Consider the following 21,144-nt stretch of genomic DNA (forward strand, 5'->3'; position numbering starts at 1 on the left):
CATAATGATGTTTGACGCATAATAGAGAGCTCCTTAGAGACATTGCACTAATCTATGCAGATTCCATTATCAAAAAGCTCTTTCATGAAACATAAGATTACATGAAGTGTCCAACGTATTCTTTATTAATAGGACAGAGACTCAAATGTATGTAGTAACAAAGAAAATAATTATAAGTAGAGAATGCAACCAATATGGCAATATACACAACACATCAACTGCTCTGGCCACTAAAAGTTTCATCCTTCTCTTAAAACATTCAAATGACACTGGTTTCAAATGCGGCCAGTTGAGAAACACGGCTTAGATACACACAAAAAGATGTAAACGAACGACCTGGAGACAGAATCGGTGTCCGGTTGCCGTTTTGAAGCTCTCCATTTCATGTCTTAATCAAGTTTCACGTTTGAATATAACAGTGTATCCTTCGTCAAAGGCATGTACATAAGGAAGTACACCTGCAACCACCATGATAAGCATGTCAACTTCCAACAACTTAATACGTTCAGTGTTCAGCTACGAAGATAATATACAAACTACGAGAATTCTTTGGCACGCCACTTTAGGTGGAAAGATACAACTGTACTACATTGACCAAAGAATCTGCGTGGTAGTAGTTAACTGATAGAAGGCATGTAATCTTACCCCAAGGATAGTTGCAATGAGAAGAATTATTCCGGTCAACCATGCAAGAGTCAGCCTAACAAGTAAAACTTGAGCGATAATGATGGCTGGACGTGGGATTCCCTCTACTTCCGCCATTGAGCGTGCAGATGAACGAGAAGACCCAATGCTCAGAAGATTTTCTGAAACTTGATTTACTCTCTCATCAAGGACGATCACCCCAACAATTTGGCCTGCAAGAGCCCATAAATCTCTAAGCTTACTTAAAAATACAGTTAAGAAAAAGAGAGATGTTTCCGTTGAAAAGTTTTCAGTCTAAGAGTCCACCATCTTGAATTACTTTCTAAGACACATCTTTAAAGACGAGTTTATTAAATCATAGAGACAACTCACCTTTATGAGATGTCTCCAACAGTTCAAATAGCTTTGATAGGGTGGCAAGCAAGACACTCATCCCTTGCTTAGCCATACCTTGTCCATACTCCTGTGCTAAAGCCTGTAATTTCCAGAGAGAGAGAGTAATAAATGATATCAGACATTGACAAGCTCTGCAAAAAAAAACACAAAAGACAAGTACAATAGCAAGATGATTGAACAATAAGACTTTTCAATGTTAATTAACTTAAAGTGGCAGCAAAGTCTACAAGCTGTCACGTTTATTAATGCTTTGATCACGTTAGAGACCAAATAATTGATAAGGCAGTTAAAAAGATAAACTCATTACGAGGTCCTTACTAGTCTTACTGTCTTACGATCCTTTGGATACAACAAGGAGAAAGATAGTTTAAACGACTACAACCAACTAAAAAAATTTCCAATTCCATGAAAACTTATCATATTCAGTTTCGAAATCTCTATTATTCCTAAAATAGCTAAGCAGGAGTAGCTGGAAAAGTGTGCACAACCAACAACCATTACGGGTCAATGGAAATGTCATAAGTTTTCCAGAGATTTAAAGGAGGATATATTTACGTATACATTGAGCTTCCCACCCTCCAATATACATATATCAAAACTAAGACACTGAGAAAACAGGAAGAAAAAAGAACAATGAAAAATGAATGCCCTTACATCGATACCACCAAAGCGTCCAACTGTTAATTCAGCAGTTCTCTCAATATCATGAGATAAATCATCATGAACGCTGACAGCCCGTCTGATATTCTGATATAGACCCAAAATGTTCAATACAAATTTCCTCTCTGCTTCCTGCCCAGGATAACACATGTCATATGCCTTCTTCATACGGAAATCACAATATCTAGAGGCAATGCAGGAACATCTCCAATGTAATTTCCTATAATTTGATGAAGTTAAGGATATTACCTTTTCTAAATTGAACTCCACATTAGCACCCCCAGCCAGAGAGACACTCAACAATCCAGACAATGGTTCAGCAGAGCCAGCAACATATGATCCACCCAACCAAGATGCCTAAGGATATTATAACCACACAGTTAACTGGTGGTCACGTTAAAACTAACAAAGAAAACAATAGTGTGTTTGCACTTAGAATGACAGGTGCTGTTAACTTACAAAATCATTAATGTCCTTGTCAGTCACATCAGATGAGGCTTCATCGACAGACACAACAACTACTTCACTGTCTGCAGAATTATGAAAAGATTGTCAGAATATAATCCAAAACAAGACTCAAACCCAAATGCAGAAAATTAGAAACTATTCATGCTCATTGGATAGTTCTGCTATTCAAGCTATGATGGCACCTGAGAGTTCAATATCAGCTTTGAAAGAGTCAGACTTTATATTGCTCCTTATGGCATTTCCCAAGAAAGAATGACTGGGGTTCGTTTCCACAAGCGCATCTGCAAGTAAATAATAAACACTTGAATGTATTACAGTTTTAAATTTCTGGCTCATGTCAGAAAACTAAAGCTATCCAGTGTATTATTCCCATACCATCAGCTCCAGCGATTTCTAGCACAAAAGCAGCCTGAGGCCTCTCAAATGGATTAGGTTTTAGAATCTTGTTCAGCTATTAAAAAAAAAAAAACACAAAACAAATAGACGATGAAGTACAGAACTTAACCAACGAAAAAAAAAAAGAAAAGAACAAACTTTACTAGAACACTCAAAAACCTTGGATGAGCCATCAGCAGTCAAAGTTGCTGAAGGTGCAAAACCCAACAAAGCAGACACTGCTGCAGATATTTCAAAGGGAGACATAGGAAGCGCCTGTAGATTTCAATTCAAGGAAAAAAAGGTTAACTTCTTTTCATAAAGTCACAAACTTGAGTACTGTTCAAACATGAATATGGAACCTATTCGTTGATCTCTCATCAAGAGCCACAAAAGAAACAAAACCATACAAAGAAAACTTCAGAATTGGATCTTATTGTTGTAAGACTACATTGACCTGATCTACACCCACAAAACGAGAGAAACAATTACTCTAAACAAAACCTATACCGAATGAGACTTAACCCGTAAACTCATTTTCCAGAAACGATCTCAGATAGAAATACAAAATCACCAAATCGCTCGTCCACTTATATTGGGAGGAGAACCATTACCTCACTAGACGATCGTGGACGAAGATATTGGTTATTGGATCCATCAATAAAGAAAACAGAACCACTTGCTTCTCCCTATCCACAAACATCGATCCAATTCATAAAACAAGTCAGATCCATAAGTCTCATATGTACAAAAACAATCCCCGTAAGGAGTTGAGAAAGAAAATTATAAAGGAATAACAAAACGAACCCGAGAATTCAAGGTGAGAAGAATAAGGGAGACGGCAAATACGTAGAAAGCTTTCATCTTTTTTACAACGAGGGTCGACGGAGAGAGAGAGAGAGAGAGAGAGAGATGGAGATCGATGTCAGAGATGTTTTAATGGAGGAGACGAATCCAGATTTCTCAAATCAATCAGAAGTGGTAGACACAACTTAAAACGCTGTCGTTTCTTATAAACAAAAATCCAAATCCGGTTTAGTAAATATAATTCCGGTATTCTTCAATTTGAGGGAAACAAACAAAGGACAGTTAAGTACAAGAAGGGTAAAATAGTAAAAGAACAAAACTGGTTCGTTTTAGAGAAGCGGTCCCGAATCAATTAATCACATCACACAACACAACACCGTTTCCATTTCCAGAAACGGCGACGATGGCGACGTGGTAGCTAGCTAGCTTACTACAAATCGGAGATTCCACTACGGTGATGGAGATGTGACCCGATATGAGAGCTCAAGAATACGAGTTTCCCAAACGATTCAGAGCTTCAAAGCTTCAGATCTGTTTCCTTGGATCGGTCCCCTAGAGATTTTTTAGGTTTTCCACAAACACCTTTGAACGACTCGTACTCCGGAACTCACTGATCGGAAAATACGCCGGAGATTTTGACCGATTTGTTTGATTTAGTGAGTGAGTCGTTGCTTAAGTGTGTCACTGCTTTAGTGTTGTGAGGAAGAAGCTAATTTCGAGTATTTAAGAAGAAGGAGTAAAAATGCCGAGGCCAGGACCAAGACCTTACGAGTGTGTGAAACGAGCTTGGCATAGTGATCGTCATCAACCTATTCGTGGTTCCATTATCCGCCAGATTTTCAGGTTTTTTTCACTCAAGCCACCATAGTCTCTCTTAGGGTTTCTATCTTTTTATTGTTCTGTTTCTTAATTTTGGGGGTTTTATTTTTTGTTGTTGCAGGCTTGCCATGGAAGCACACAGCGCGGCCACAAGGAAGAACAAGGAGTGGCAGGAGAAGCTCCCTGTGGTTGTGTTAAAAGCTGAGGAGATCATGTACTCTAAAGCCAATTCCGAGGTTTCTATATTAGATTTCTTCTCTCTTTATGGTTTGTTTTCAGTTTCATCAAAGCCAAATCCTGACTTTGGATTTCGGTTTCCATTAGGAAGAGTATACAGATGCTGATACTATGTGGAATAGAGTAAATGATGCCATTGATACTATTATTAGAAGAGATGAGAGTACTGAAACTGGTCCTCTTTTGCCTCCTTGTGTTGAAGGTAATTGTTCTTTTTGTTTTTTGATTCTTTTAACTGTTTCAATAGCTCTAGTGTGAAGCTTATGCATTTTGAATCGCTCATGGAAACTGTGTAGAAGTTAGTATCTAAAAGCTGCTGAATTTATGAATTGAACTTCTAAAAGAGTTGTGCGTTGTTACTTTTTATTGTGTGTTTGATCTGTGGTTTCTTTTTGGGTTATGGTTAGCTGCTCTTAACCTGGGATGCATTGCTGTTAGAGCTTCAAGAAGCCAACGACATAGTAACATAAGGACTTACCTGGGTCCAAAAATCCAGGAACCGGTTTCTGCATCGCCTAACGAGCCGCCATACCAGCATGACTATCATCAGCAGCAAGCTCAAAAACCATCCACTAAACCAATCCATACCTCTCAAGCTGCTGCGATCCCAGTGGATGTACATGATGATAACAGCAACAAGCGTGTAGCTCCACCTCGCGGTTACCCGTTTCTACATGAGTCCATGCAAATGCATCAAAAGCCATTGGTAATAAGACAAGGAAATAGCACTGCTCCTGCTCCTACTACAGCTCCAGCTCCAGCTCCAGTCAATTTGGGTTCGGTCTATCCTTTGTATTACGGAGGTAATCATCAGACTCAGCAAGTGGACATGTCTATTAGAGTCCCTGAGACGCCCATAATCATTGGCATGCCTATTGGTATAAAACCCCCAGAAGAAGCAACAGAGAGGATGTGTGATTTGTCCTTGAGGCTTGGTATATCTTCAGAACCCTCGAAAAGAATAGATGTCGGGTCTAGTCGGGCTTACCCGAGAAGAAACCAAGAAGAGTTATGTTTATTCTCTGAGGTAAAGAAGAATGATAGGTTTGATTGGTTTTCAAATTGTGAAGGTCAGAATTCAGATTCTCGAGTTAAGAAGCACAAAACATTGTGTGGAGACTTCCACTAGGACTTGCTTAGTTTTTTTTTTATTACTCAAATCTTGTAAAAGCCTCAGGTTTATTGGTTAATATTTATCGACTCTACTAGTTTAGTTTTAGCTTCACTTCAAAATGATAATGATGCTGCTGTTAATTAACTCCACAAATCTCCAACTTTCTTTTTTGATCGAACTGAAATTGGGATTTTGTCAACTTACAACATTTTTGTCTTCGGTGCGATCATCACAACTACACTCTCGTAAGATGGTAAACTAAAACTACAGTATTAAAGTAGATCATGAACCACGAGGGAATAGAAAGCTATTTAAAAAAAAAAAAAATTGGTCATCAAGACACTTGTTGATTGTATAACTATATATACACGATAATTAATTAGGAGGACGACTTGGTGGTTTAGGATTAGCTCAATTCGAATGTTCTAAAAATAAAGACGATCGAGTAGAGAGTACAAAACTTCAAATGCACTTAAGCGTTATTTTAACGGACCTTATAGGAGGCCATGCATATATCTTATATATGCAAATATCCTCTCTAACAATATTGAGCCTGCTATGAATGAAATTTTTGAATGTTGAGACATTAACCCATTATTATTTGGCTCTAGTTAGAAAAGAACGATATGATCTATCTAAACAAACGAAAACTGTGACTAGCTCTTCTCTTTAGAAAGGTGCATCATAGAAAAATGATATGATCTATCTCTTTTTTTTTTTTTGCTAAAATATAATATGATCTATCCCACCAAGGCACCAACTATATCCGTTCTCATTTATTAAAGGAAAAAAAAAAAAAAAAAAAAAAACTATATTCGTTCGTTGAAGCTTTACTAAATTACTTATAAATCTTGGTTGATGTAAAACATTTGTAGCAGTATATCTTCGCTAGTAAGAGAATATCTTTTATAGACAAAAGAAATTATCCTTTTGTGAAAAGTTATGTATGGTACACTCGTGAGTCGTGCGTGATTCACGAGTCGTAAACATGCAATAAACTAAAAGGAGCTTTGTATATTTGTAAACTCGAAAATAACGTAGAAAAATGCATGATTTTTTTTGGAGAACCTACGTCCGTACGTACCCATCTCACGTAAGATTACCGTGACACCTATCCCAATCAAACCTCAACTTTCTTTCTCCCTTATTTATTTGGCGTATTCTTAATTAAGTATGAAATCAAAACCTAATAACCTATAATAATAATTTTGGATAAAATAACTAGTACAGTATATGTTTCTATTACCATGAATGTTAGACTTCTCCACCGCCAATGAAATCAAAGCTATATAATAACAATTACCATTTTAACAAAACAAAACAAAATTCATTAGCAACGTCCTAGTAAATATGTTTTCCAATTTCCCAAATTTTTACTGTATCAATATTATCGAGTTTGAGCCATAGGCAATAAAACGATCCTAAAAATCAATCCCAAGAAGGCCAAAACGATCTTGAAGATCACATTAGTTTTGAAAGCCATAATTACCATGAAGTTCAATAATATCCCTTAGGGTCAAATTCCAATCTCAAGTATCCCACACGGGCTTCGAAAGCCATAATAATTATCACAAAGGTCAAAACAATTCCGAATATCACATACCAGCTCTGAAAGCCAACATACCAGAAGAGTTAGTGCTGGCTTGTGCTTTGGTTTGGGGATTAGCTAACACGGCTGTTGGAGGAACTAGCCCACCTCGGGGAAAGAGCTTGGTAGAGTGAGCTAGCGCTTTCCTTTTCCTTTGGTTCGTGTGGTTCCGTTGTGAGAAAGCTCATGGATTGTTCAAAGAGTGTCTCTCACTTGACGCGGATGGAGTCATTTACTGAACATTCTTTAATCGGAACAGCTGGAGTTAGACTGGGCAGCAGCTCATGCATTCCTAGCTAGTTTCTAGTTCTGGCATGCTTTGGATATATACAATAATCCTAAAACTAATTTAAAGGATTGCATGTTTTTATCATAATATTTCGTTTTATACATTTTTGACATATAAGTATTAACTAAAAAAGGGTCACATCTTTGCGCTGTGACCATAGACCATATCCCTTAATTTTATTTTAGTATCAGTAGTGCATATTTTGAATTTGTATATTTTATCATAACTATTTGCTTTACATATACTAACAAACAATTGTATATTAATTACAACTGAGTCCTTTACTAACATTTGTGTCCATTTACCATCATATAAATTATATTTCATAAACCATAACATTTACAATATTAATATCTCAATTATCCAAATGAACTAATATTATTGTTATTTAATTCCCTAGTATACGCTACTATAAGATTGAATAAACTTTTTAAAAATCATATAGTTTACTATAAATAAATGTTACCAGTATAATTTATGCATTAATAGTATAAAATAATTTATGCATTAATAGTATAAAATAATTATCAAATTGTTTCATACAATAAGAACAGAAAACACAGATTTTCTTTGCGATTTTGAGGAAGTTACTCCTAATCAGTATGATAATATAAATTTCTATTAATCATTAGAAAATACTTTGAAACATCATATATATATAAATAATGTTTGAAAAAGTATGCCAACAGAAGAAATTTAGTTTCACATCCAAATTAACTATTGTACATTATCTTTAATATCTTTATATTTAATACTCATCAATCATTACTACAAAAAAGAAGTAAGCAGCTTAACAACTATTTTTATTATTACAAAAATTCTTGTTTTTTTGTACAAATTATTTTTTAATATGTAGAAATTTTNAAAAAAAAAAAAAAAAAAAAAAAAAAAAAAAAAAAAAAAAAAAAAAAAAAAAAAAAAAAAAAAAAAAAAAAAAAAAAAGAAAGGAGGAAAGGCGACAGAAAAAGTCGCTGGAAGATAAAATAAAAAGGTAATAAAAAGGCCAAAAGGTCAAATGATACAGAGCTTTTTTTATTTTTCACATTTTTACAGCCAACAAATGAGAATTGTCGGTTCATTTTTGTATCAATCTTTACAAATATTTTATTAACTATATATGTTTAAATGAGTTTTATATATGTATGAAAATAGATTAAAAGAAGTGAAGTGACCTTAGTGCAGTGGCAGGAGGTAAGTCCATTTGTAGAAGGCACAATCATACCCGGGATCGAGTCCCGACTCCTACGAATGTAGGAGTTTAGCTAATGGGCTGGCCAGTTGTGGCCCAATGGTTGACAAAAAAAAAAAGATTAAAAGAAGTTTAAAAGTATAGTTCTCTTCAGATATGATTTAAATTTATAGTGAATGTCAATAATATTATATTAGTATTAAAACATTTAGATGAAATTCTATAAATTTAGAATTTTCGAAAGAGTTATTTCCTAAACCATTAGTAAAACTCTATAAACTCTTCATAAATATATAGTTTGTGAATATTTTGGAGTAATTAGAATTTTGTGATAATTATAAAATGGAAACCAAATATGTAATTTTGGAAAAATATATAACAGAAAATCAAGTACATAAGAAGAAATTGTAATAAATTGTTTTTGATTTAACTTAAGTTTTTTCCTTACTTTAGTCAAGTACATAAGAATAAAAAAAATTTATCCTAGAGAAATTATTAAAAAATACATTTTTGTAGATATCCCTTTTCAAAAATATTTTATTTTATCATTTTTATTTTTACTTTCTTTTATACTATTACAACGTGTTAAATTAACTTTTAGAAAAAATTTTAGGTTTATGTTCTCTATTTTACATTTACGATATAGTTTTGAGGGGGTAGAGTTTAGTATTTGGAGTTTAAGGTTTAGAATTTAGTTATTTTGTATATAGAAAATGGATATTACTGAAAATCAACAACAAAAAAGGTATTTTTGCAAAATTATACCTACTTAGATGAGTTTGGTTTCTTCAAAATAATATACAAAAAGGGTTTTTTTGAAAATGTTCTTTCATATATATATATTAGAATAGAATTCCGTAATTGGTTGTTCAAACCGAATGAATGCGTCTATAATATAACATAAGAACATTTATTTTACAAGCACAAATTAAATACCATGCTATAAGAAAAGGAAGAAAAGTACTATTTTATAGCGTTTTGAAGAAACCAAACTCATCTAAGTAGGTTAGAGAAAACCGATCACACGTTAAACGTTAGAAAATTATGATATCTTAACTACTATGCATAGAATTCTTATATTTTTTGATAATTTATTCATATAAATCAAAGTAATTCCGTAACTAATTAGAGATGCAAGAAATGCATTTGACACTTGACTTCCAAAATTATTGTTGTCATCCGCTCGGGTACATATCGATCCCAACTTTGGAGTGGGTTATGTACTCTTCCAATAACCTTCTACTTGAGAAATAAGATTTTGAGTACTTTTTACTAAAATCACGGTTTCAACAATGATTGCGTTATGAGAATTTGAACTTTCTTCATAGCATTGTAATCACTTATTTTCTAGAATGTTTTTCTATGCATATATTTATAGATGAACCATACTATCCTTCAAAGAAAATATCAAATTTAAATAAGTTGAAACTGATGGGGTACATTTTTCCTCTGCCCACCCCCACCTTCTATGTCCATACAAAAATGGAAATATTATTTCTTTAGTTACAAAGTATGATTATCTACATATTATATATCTTCTAAATTTCTAGCTAAACTACCAAATAATAAATATATTTAACAACTTTTTTGGCTAACAAAGTGATCTTCAAAAATTTTAAATATCAAAAATTCACTTTGTCTATGTGTTTTGGTGTACAGAATGCCATAACATATTCTGATTGTCATCTACTTTAATTTTCTATAAATATAAAATCCGCTGACCATTTATTTATATGTGTAAAAGTTTAGACATAATTAAATATCTTACAAAACTAAAAATTGGTATAGTGCATCTATAAACTTTAAAAAGCATATCATGTCTTAAGTCGGCCAACTTTTTCTGAATTTAATGTTAAATTATATTCAAAAAGAAATAACGTTTTTACAACAAGTACAGTATTTTTGCTAAATGTAACCAGCTGAAAACGTCGATTAAATATGATGTTGCAACCACATTTGATAAGCTTCATCATAACGCCTATCACCCAACAGCCCAATTGATGAAAACTGGTTCCGTACTTGCTTATCTATCCAACCAATTATACATGCTGCGGATTTTCTCTTTTCTCATTTTTACAAAAAAAAAAAACAAATTGCTAAATAATCATATCCAATTTTGTAATTCACCTTAATGTAATTAAAAATCTTACTCATTAATCTTCAAGATTGTCCAAGGATTTTAATGGAAAATTTTTGGATATACTTAATAATCCTTGTACATGCTTATTTGTCCGATTTGATATATCCTTGGCTTGCTAAACATCATTGACAATTTAAAAAAAATTGATTTTTTGCCCCAATGCTTTTTTGTATTGTGAGATTTCATTGCATGTGTTATTTTAACTTATAATCACATATTAATTTCTCGAATAATATATCTCTATATTTAAAAATTTTAATCATGATATATGTGAAAAAAATAGATAAAAAATTACATGAATTTGTATGAAGAGATATAATGCAAATCAAGAAAGGGAAATTGAATTAAGATGAAAGAAAATGTGAAGTTGGTGTGCAATAGAGGGATATTTTTGCCATAACATATAAAAATATTTGAGGGACCATGATCATAGAAATTACATTGTCATTGGTTTTTTTGGGCCTTGTAGCCATTTTTTTGCATTGTGACCATTTTAAGGCTTTGCGACGAAATTTATCTAAAATTTCAGTATTCTAGCGGTTGTAATAATTATTTTCTTTTATTTATTAGTTGAATGTATATCTATAAATCTATTGTTTTATTTAATAATACTATTTTTAGATTCTATAGTAGAAAAATTTTCTATATCATAAAGAGCACTAAAAAAAGTGGATGAAAAACCACGTTGTAAAGGTGGAATCAATTGAAGATTCGGTATTGATTTTGGTGGTGACAAAAAGTTTGACAATTTCTTTTGTTATTACCATCACTAAGTAATTGTAATGCATCTTCTTTTCTCAAAAATGTTAAATTTATTATTCAACAAAAAAAAAAAGATTATAGGAAAAAATAAATCCATAAGTATATAAAGTTAGCTAAGAATAGGAGAAATAAAGAACTCTTCTAGTTGCAATTGGTTGAATTGTAATGTACATAGACAAAATTTATGGTACATAAGAATGTTAATTAATCTTTTTAACAGAACATTGGAGCATGTTTTCCAAACCAAACAAAAAAATGGAGCATGTGAATCATAATTGTTGTTTTGTTGGTCCTTCATATGTTATTGAAGTTTGAAATCAATCTTATCGACAGAACTATTTAGATGCTTGTGGGTGTATGCATCATAATTGTTGTTTTGTTGGCTCAATTGGGAATGGTCGCAGCTAGTAAAAATATAGGTTGGGACTTCGATGCACTCTCTTTCATGTTTGTTTTCTCTTTTCAACATATATGTGTACACAATATTGCCTATTTGTATTATTTTAGCCTGTAAAAATACTCTCCTATGGATCCGCAACTCTTATTCCCAAAGGTTCACTAGATTCAAGGTGTATTTCACTTCACTTTTTGTTATAACCAAACACAGCCGTGTCTTTTACTTTGAACGTATGTCTCCTCCACAAACACACACAAAATAGTGAAACAAAACTCATATTCTTGACCAAGAAGACTCAAATTAAAAAAAAATCCTTTATTGACAACAAATAAGTAATTGAAAATTTGAATTACTCAATAAAAGTAATAGAGGAGAAGCGTGAGGAGATTTGATTAAGTTCACGAAAAGCGGTGCAAAAAGAGCGGCTTGGCTTGTGAACTCTAAAAACTCATCTTATCATTTATGGATCGGAAGGTAGAAAAAATAAAATAAAAAGATAGCTAAAGAGGTGATCAGCTGATACACGTGTGTTTTCACGTTACTTCTTAGCCCTTTTTCGTATTTTGTGGCTCCTCCTCGCTCTTACGTTTGCGTCAAAAGAACTATATACGAGTATTTATTACAAAAACAAGATATGATTTGGAATATTCAATAATCTTTCATTTTACTCATTGTAAACCTCCGTATCAATTCGATTCAACTTGTTTTTTTTTCAAAATAGCTATCTAGATCCTCAATTTGAATTTGACAGTGAAATAATGTATAAGCAATTTGAAATAACAAAAACTAAGGATAATAAAATTGTTGCCTATTAGTCTATATCATTAACCAACCAAAAAAAAAAAAGCATAGAACGGATAGTTAATATGTTAGTTAACGTGAAAAGATATTATTATTTCTCATCTTTCGAAGATAGTTAGATTACAATATAAGAAAATATTGATACATTATGTGAAGATGATATAACTATATATATATATATAGATTTGAGGGACTGATTGAACGAGCATCTTTTGATTAGCCAATCATGATTTTCTGCAAAAGCATTTGGGGGAGACATTGAGAACTTCCGACTGCACGGCTTTATCCTGCTACAATTGGAAGCTTTTTTACTAAGCATTAATGAATCTCTAACTCTAGCTAACAAATAAATAAATAAATGAAAGGACAATAACTTTTTTTTTTTTTTCACAAAGCAATTACAAAAGGACAAAAGTATCAACAAAAAACCCTTTTTTCCACGATTGCTATATATCTTTTCGTTCTAATTTATCTCTCCGAACGTTTTTAAAGCACAATTCTATTTAGTGACTACGAAATAACGCATACTTGTTGTATAAGCACGAAATGATTACATATGTGAAATAATATGACTTATTAATAAGTTTTCTAAAATAAAAATACAAGTGATGGTTGATATTTCTCATTGTTAAGTAACTAAAAGAGTAATCAATTCACGTTAGCACGAAATGACTTATTTTGTGTTGGCAAAAAAAAAATGCATAGAAATTTGTGAAATACAATCATGTCTCGATAATGGGAATATGGTAGTAGCCTCGTAGGATTGCCATTGGAAATTAAACTAAATTTCTATTCCTAAAATACTTTAGATATTACTTTTCAATATGTTGGATGTTTTAAGGTTTATTTATAGTGTTTCAAAATATATGATGTTTTCAAGTTTTTATGTAACTTTTAGATTAATTTAATATTTTATATTATGCAGTCTTGTTTATGATTGGTTAAATTTTTATAAAGTAGTGTTTTCTTAATCTGCGTGAGTAAAACGGAGTGAGTATTAGTTTATCTTTAGAAATGTCTTTTTAAGAGATATTCGTATCAGTTTAAATTGATTTCACTATGACTTTTTTTTTTTTTGGTCACGAAATTACACTATTTGTAGGATTGTACCATTCACACCCGTAGAGGAACAAAATTATTAAGAATATACATATTAAATAACTTTAATGCTCCCCTTGCTATACCTTGTGCATGTATCTCTTTCTATATATATGAGGGATTAGCTTGCTTATGCTTGCTCATTTATGACTTCTCAATACAAAAAGCTCCACTCACTTTTTTAAGTTTTGTCTTCTCTAATCCGTCTTCTTCTTCTTCTTCTTCTTCTATCTTTGCATGTCTTGCGTCCTTTTTATATACATCTCTTGTAAACCCTAGCAAATCATACAAGGTCAGTCACTTTTACTTTCTTAACCCCACGCATTTACTTACTTAATTAAACAAGACATGGGTGTGTTTGGTGTTAATTAATCGATTAATTATTTTTCTTGATTTAGTTTGAAAAATCATGTTGAACAGACATATACATGTATGCATGGTGAAACATGTAATTTGCATAGGTTTGGTGTTAACTTGTTCTACGTGTGCTTTTGTCTCATTTCTCTGTTTTCAACTAACTGTGGAGCTCATGGATTGCTTTCACCAGGTCAAGATCGCAAATCCTTGATTAGACTTATATAAGACGTTTCTGATCAAGCACGAATAGCAATGGATAAAGATTACTCGGTACGTACTGTTCCAATTTCTTATCCGATACATATTATATATATATATGTATGTATAAGATTCAACTCCTCCTACGTCCTTTTGATATCAGCTTGATTTTCCAATTCCGGTTTCTCTCAGGCACCGAACTTCTTAGGTGAATCTTCAGGCGGAAACGACGATAACAGCTCCGGTATGATAGACTATATGTTCAACAGAAACCTTCAACAACAACAAAAGCAATCGATGCCACAACAGCAACAGCACCAACTGTCTCCTACCGGATTTGGAGGAACACCTTCTTTTGATAAAATGAACTTCGCGGACGTTATGCAGTTTGCGGACTTCGGTCCAAAACTGGCGTTGAACCAGACCAGGAACCAAGAAGATCAAGAAACCGGGATTGACCCGGTTTACTTCTTGAAGTTCCCTGTCTTGAACGACAAGATAGAGGACCATAACCAAACCCAACATCTCATGCCTTCTCATCAAACGTCTCAAGAAGGAGGTGAGTGTGGAGGAAACATAGGCAACGTGTTTCTTGAAGAAAGAGAGGATCAAGACGACGACAATGACAACAACTCCGTGCAACTCCGTGCAACTCCGTTTCATTGGAGGAGGGGAAGAAGAAGATAGGGAGAACAAGAATGTTACGACAAAGGAGGTGAAGAGCAAGAGGAAGAGAGCTAGAACGAGTAAGACCAGCGAAGAAGTGGAAAGCCAACGGATGACTCATATCGCTGTCGAAAGAAACCGTAGAAAGCAAATGAACGAGCATCTTCGTGTCCTCAGATCTCTCATGCCTGGCTCTTACGTTCAGAGGGTATGATATTAATAAAGTATATCGTTAAAAAAAAAAAAAGTTTATTTGTGAACCATATTATATACACATTTAATACTGTCTCTAACTATATTATAATCATAATATATTAAATGTCTTAAATAGGGAGACCAAGCGTCGATCATAGGAGGAGCAATAGAGTTTGTAAGAGAACTCGAGCAACTCCTACAGTGTCTGGAATCACAGAAGCGTCGAAGAATACTGGGAGAAACAGGTAGGGACATGACCACGACAACGACTTCTTCTTCTTCCCCCGTAACTGCAGTAGCTAACCAAGCCCAACCGCTCATCATTAATGGACATGTAACCGAGCTAGAGGGCGGAGGAGGGCTTCGGGAGGAGACGGCGGAGAACAAGTCGTGCTTGGCTGACGTGGAGGTGAAGCTTCTAGGGTTTGACGCCATGATCAAGATACTTTCAAGAAGAAGGCCAGGACAACTGATTAAGACTATAGCTGCTTTGGAGGATCTTCATCTCTCTATTCTTCACACTAATATCACTACCATGGAACAAACCGTCCTCTACTCCTTTAATGTCAAGGCAAGTTTCACTTTTTTACATATAACGTTATGACCCGTTCGTTCCTGTATTTAGATGTTGCAACCAAATTGAGTATATTCATAAGCGAATTATAGATTCATCATCTAATACATGCATGTAATAATCTAATCATCTGGATCACATGTTCGAAATTAATATGAACCTTTATTTGTTTCCAAACAACTTAATATGAACTATGTACTAAGTTTTCATAAATAGACACTAGTCATAGAACACAATTATAATTTTTATTTTATTTAATATACAATTTTTTATTTAGTATAAGCATAGATTATGACTTAGTATTATTATAAATTATATACGTAGTATCTACAAAATTAAAGGCTAATATGAGGTAGATGTAAAATATGTGCAGATTACAAGTGAAACGAGGTTTACGGCAGAAGACATTGCAAGTTCCATCCAAGAAATATTTAGTTTCATTCATGCAAATACCACCATGTAAGGTTTCTTATATATCCCCTATTTAAATATTATTTCGAGTAAAGATACTTTTAATAAGTTGGTCACTTAGATCAAATGTTTATGTTGGTTCGATCCATGTTAATAATCCATTTCAGATGTCTTTTGTGTTTATTTGTTTTTTTTTACCCTTTAGATGTCATGATTATTTATTTTTGTGTTCGAAATGGTCCATCTAATCATCAAGGCGTCATTGCTAGCTTAATATATAGAGATGTGAATATATATATATATGACTGGTATAATCCCTAGAGTAAAAACAAAAAAATGTAATTGTATACTGACCGGTTCCATGTTATAAATTTCAGATATGTCTAATGTCTTTTGCCTTTTGTTTGTTCTTTTTACCTTTTAGACGTTATGATTACTTTATGTTTGTGCTAGATATGCCGATATATGCATGGTGTGTGTGTGTGTGAATATATATATTGAGACAAATTCTTATAATTATACTGTGTGACGTTTTTATCAAATTATTTTGAAGTGCTAAAGGTTGGAAACAATTTTAATTGGTCAGATCTGGAAGCTCTAACCTGGGGAATGTTGTGTATGCTTGAATATAATCACACGTGACAACTTTCTACACGGATTTGTTTCGAACTGGTGAAGATTGCCGTAATCTCTCTACGTATTCAAGCATTTTGAAGAGTGTTTAAGTTTAAGGGAGTGCTTTCTTTCTTTCTTTCTCTTTTGTTTTTAATGCAATTTTTATGATGATTGTTTAGCTTGTAATGTTAGAACTCGTTTTATTTACTTGAAACATCTTTGTTATCAAAATTGCACCCAAAACAAAACAAAAAAAAATGCATGAAAAGTGGGAAGAGAAGGGAGTGGGGGACGGAAGAGCTATCATTTTCTTGAGATTAGTCTATCAGAAACTGGCAAATATAACGGTAACGAAAGAAAAAAAAAAAATAAGAAGAAGAGAAGTCATCTATTGACTGACCTGCGACCAATTAGTCTCTGCTTGGTGCTTTATAAGATTGTCTCCAAAGTGTTATGTAATAGGCTTAAGCGTTTCCTTCCATTGCTGGTCTCTGATACGCAAGGTGTTTTTGTCTCGGGACGTCTGATATCTGATAACATCCTTATTGCTCACGAGATGATCCATGTCTTGCGAACCAACCCTCAATGTGATGAAGAATTCATGGCGATCAAGACTGATATCTCGAAAGCCTATGATCGTGTGGAATGGAATTTTCTGGAAGAACTTTTGATTAGGTTGGGGTTCCATATTAAATGGGTGCAGTGGATAATGAGCTGTATAACTTCGGTCACATATTCTGTGCTACTAAATGGTTCATCGTTTGGTTATATTAAGCCAGATAGAGGTATTAGGCAGGGTGATCCGCTTTCACCATTTCTTTTTATCCTCTGTGCGGAGGCATTGGTGCATATCATGAACAGAGCTGAGATGGAAGGTCGTGTTACAGGAATGAAACTCTCCTCTTCCTGTCCGTCGATCCAACACCTCCTTTTCGCAGATGATAGCTTGTTTTTATGTCAAGCTACCCATCATGAATGCTCTGAGTTCTTGAAGTGCTTAAAGCTGTATGGTGATGCGTCAGGACAAGTAATCAATTTTCAGAAATCCGCAATCAACTTTGGTAAGAAACTGGACCCTTACATGCGCCGCCTGCTACATCTGTTTACTGGTATTGAACATGAAGGAGGGACAGGGAAATATTTAGGCTTACCAGAATGCTTTAGTGGATCGAAGAGGGAGCTACTGCAATTCATCAGTGATAGTTTGAAATCGAGACTCAATGGTTGGTATGAGAAAACCCTCTCCTTGGGTGGCAAGGAAGTCTTGTTGAAATCAGTGGCTCTAGCGCTTCCGGTATATGCCATGTCTTGCTTCCGCTTAACTAAGCATCAATGTAGATAACTTACAAGTGCGATGTGTCAGTTTTGGTGGAACGCGAGTGAAGACAAGCATAAGATGCATTGGGTCTCATGGGATAAGGTCTGCCAATCGAAAGAACGTGGAGGGTTAGGATTCCGTGATATCAGTTGCTTTAACCAGGCGTTGTTAGCAAAACAATGATGGAGAATCCTTCATCTTCCTCATTCTTTGGTAGCCAGAGTATATAAAGCGAAGTACTTTGCAGATGCATCCTTCCTTGATGCAAAGATTGGATACCGGCCGTCGTATGCGTGGAGGAGTATTTTGTTTGGCCGGGAGCTGTTAGAACGCGGGGTCATGAAATCTATTGGTAATGGCCAGGAACCTAATGTGTGGTTAGACAAATGGGTGTTTGATGAGATGCCTAGAAGACCTTTCAATAAGGAACTAACGATCGACTTAAATCTCAAGGTTTCATCGCTAATCAGTACTGAAGGATTATGGATTGAACAACGTATTCAGGAGGTGTTTCCACCATGTGAGATCCCTCGAATAAGGTCATTCCCTTCAGCACCTCATCTCTCTGATCGTTATATTTGGCCTTACAATCAGAATGGCCAATATACGGTTAAAAGTGGGAATTGGTTACTAGCTCGAGAAAATGATCTCTTGAAGCCTATGTCTACGGATATGATTATGGTGACTAAGGTTAAACAACGAATTTGGAATACTGCAACTGAGCCTAAAATCCGTTTGTTTCTATGGAGAGCATTATCACAAGCATTAGCGGTTGCAGAGTGCATGAGAAGTCATGGTCTTACAGTTAACCCTTTTTGTCCGGTCTGTCACACTGAAGAGGAAACAACTAACCATGTGTTGTTTGGTTGCTCTTTAGCGAATGGGGTTTGGTCTACCACTGGTCTTCCCCTCCCTTCCCAGGGTTTTTCAACCTCAGTTGTAGACAATGTTGCTTCAGTACTTCATTTTATGCAACAGACTGAGATCACTAAGGAGATTCGCCAGGCTGTTCCATGGTTTTTATGGGGTATATGGAAGGCACGGAACGCTATCATCTTTACACAACGGAATCAAGACTTTAATATCATAGTTGCAATGGCACTTGAAGAAGCAGAGGAATGGTTGAAACAACAAGCGTTAATCTCTTAGGATGTTTCTCGGGAAGTTAACAGACATGCTCACCATATTCACCGCTGGGTCCGTCCCCCTCCTGGTAAGCTTAAATGTAATATTCATGCAGTTTGGGGGAAGGAGTCATGGTTTTGTGGTGGTGCTTGGATATTACGAGATCATACTGGAGAGGTTTTATATCATGCGCGAGATGCTATCCTCCCGAGAAGTAATAGAATTTCTGTTGAGCTTAGTTGTCTCTTGTGGTGTCTCCAAAGCCTCACCGATCTTCATTTTACAACCTGTGAAGTCTGGACGGACTGTCAGGCGGTGGTGGCGGCTTTAGAGTCACCGGAAAATTGGCCAAAATATCGTTCTAAGCTGGATAAGATCACTACTGCAATACAGATGATGGGGGAGGTTGTAATTATACTCTCTTCACCGAAAGCCAACTCGTTGGCTAGGGCGATTGCATCGAGTGTTACGCGAGACGGTCGGCTTGCATCCTATCTGACTTTGGGCAGGCTGGGATGGCTACAAGATCGGATTGCGGCGGACCGATGATATGGAGGGGCACAGTTTAGTCAAGGCTTGCTCTGTTTGGCTCTGTTTTACTATGTTCTAGTTTTGAGATATATTCTCTTATACTGTTGTTTTCTTTGTCGTTCTGGTATTTGAACCTTGTTTCTATATTCAATTAATTAAATTTGCGTAAAAAAAAAAAAAAAAATCATTTATTAAAAGTATTTTAAATAGCCAATTTTAATCTTTAAAAATTGACAATTCGGTTAAACAAGTGACGCTTTTACACTTTTTCAAAAGTAATTTGACTAAAAAGTACTATGTGTCAGAAAACAAATTTGTTTAGGAAACTCAGAATGATTTGTTTTTTAATCTCTCTCTCTCTCTCCTCAACAAACACGAAACTCTTGTCTTCATCTTCTTTATTCACTATTAGCTCTAATCCAAGGTCAGTTCCGACACAAACAAACACAATAAAATCCAAAAACCATGGCTTGGTTTTCTCTCACACCAAGTAGGTTCATGTAAGATCTTGATAGTGTCCAAGTTGAGAGTTCCAATTCCAAATCCGTCCAAAACATGGATTTTTTTATATATTTATTATATTCATCGAAGGTAAGCATAAGAAGATATATGAGTCATCATGCATGAGAAGTAGTGGTAGAATTAAGAAGAAGCAAATAAATGAAATTGAGTTCGGACGGTTCTATGTTTCTCGATCATCATCTTCTTGTGCTAAGTGGTAAAAATATTCATTGTTTTGCAAATGGAAAAGAGTATTATTTACATTTTTTTTTGTTTCCCCCTTTTTTTCTTTGTCGTGAGTTGATCAATGGTTTTGTACGTAGAACTCTTTTTCTTTTTTCAGTCTAAGAGCACACTTTAATAGGAATTGGGATCGCTTCACAGTCTTTGTTTACAATAGGACCACATTTGATTACTCCTAATCGATTCTTTTTGGGCTAAAAAGTTTGAGCATGTGTATTGCTTTTACACTCTCGATAGTTGAAACTGAAACCGTGCCTCACTAGATGTCAAAAAGAAAATTAAAATAAACATGTGTCTCACCAAACATCTCTTTCCCAATATCCTAAGATTAATGGATCTTCGAATAATGTTGACGTTTTCTAATATCTAAGTGGGGGNGTACGTAGAATTCTTTTTCTTTTTTCAGTCTAAGAGCACACTTTAATAGGAATTGGGATCGCTTCACAGTCTTTGTTTACAATAGGACCACATTTGATTACTCCTAATCGATTCTTTTTGGGCTAAAAAGTTTGAGCATGTGTATTGCTTTTACACTCTCGATAGTTGAAACTGAAACCGTGCCTCACTAGATGTCAAAAAGAAAATTAAAATAAACATGTGTCTCACCAAACATCTCTTTCCCAAT

The 21,144-nt window shown here is 34.5% G+C and overlaps 2 protein-coding genes and 1 pseudogene across 2 annotated transcripts; 2 read left to right on the plus strand and 1 right to left on the minus strand.

The window, feature by feature from the left end:
* On the minus strand, positions 98-3,512 carry LOC104746926. The gene is made up of 11 exons (XM_010468475.2): positions 3,352-3,512; positions 3,159-3,233; positions 2,725-2,820; positions 2,545-2,620; positions 2,352-2,450; positions 2,161-2,231; positions 1,951-2,058; positions 1,696-1,833; positions 1,018-1,120; positions 646-857; positions 98-458 (listed from the first exon to the last, which is right to left on the minus strand). Exons 1-11 carry the CDS (start codon positions 3,406-3,408, stop codon positions 390-392), a joined length of 1,104 nt encoding a protein of 367 aa, XP_010466777.1. The 5' UTR covers positions 3,409-3,512; the 3' UTR covers positions 98-389.
* Positions 3,711-5,665, plus strand: LOC104746927. Its single transcript, XM_010468477.2, has 4 exons — positions 3,711-4,194; positions 4,292-4,406; positions 4,495-4,609; positions 4,815-5,665. The coding sequence occupies exons 1-4, from the start codon at positions 4,094-4,096 to the stop codon at positions 5,534-5,536; spliced, it is 1,053 nt and encodes a 350-aa protein (XP_010466779.1). The 5' UTR covers positions 3,711-4,093; the 3' UTR covers positions 5,537-5,665.
* On the plus strand, positions 13,916-17,008 carry LOC104746928 (annotated as a pseudogene).

Source organism: Camelina sativa, chromosome 15 (assembly GCF_000633955.1).
Source record: "Camelina sativa cultivar DH55 chromosome 15, Cs, whole genome shotgun sequence".
Lineage (NCBI taxonomy): Eukaryota > Viridiplantae > Streptophyta > Magnoliopsida > Brassicales > Brassicaceae > Camelina > Camelina sativa.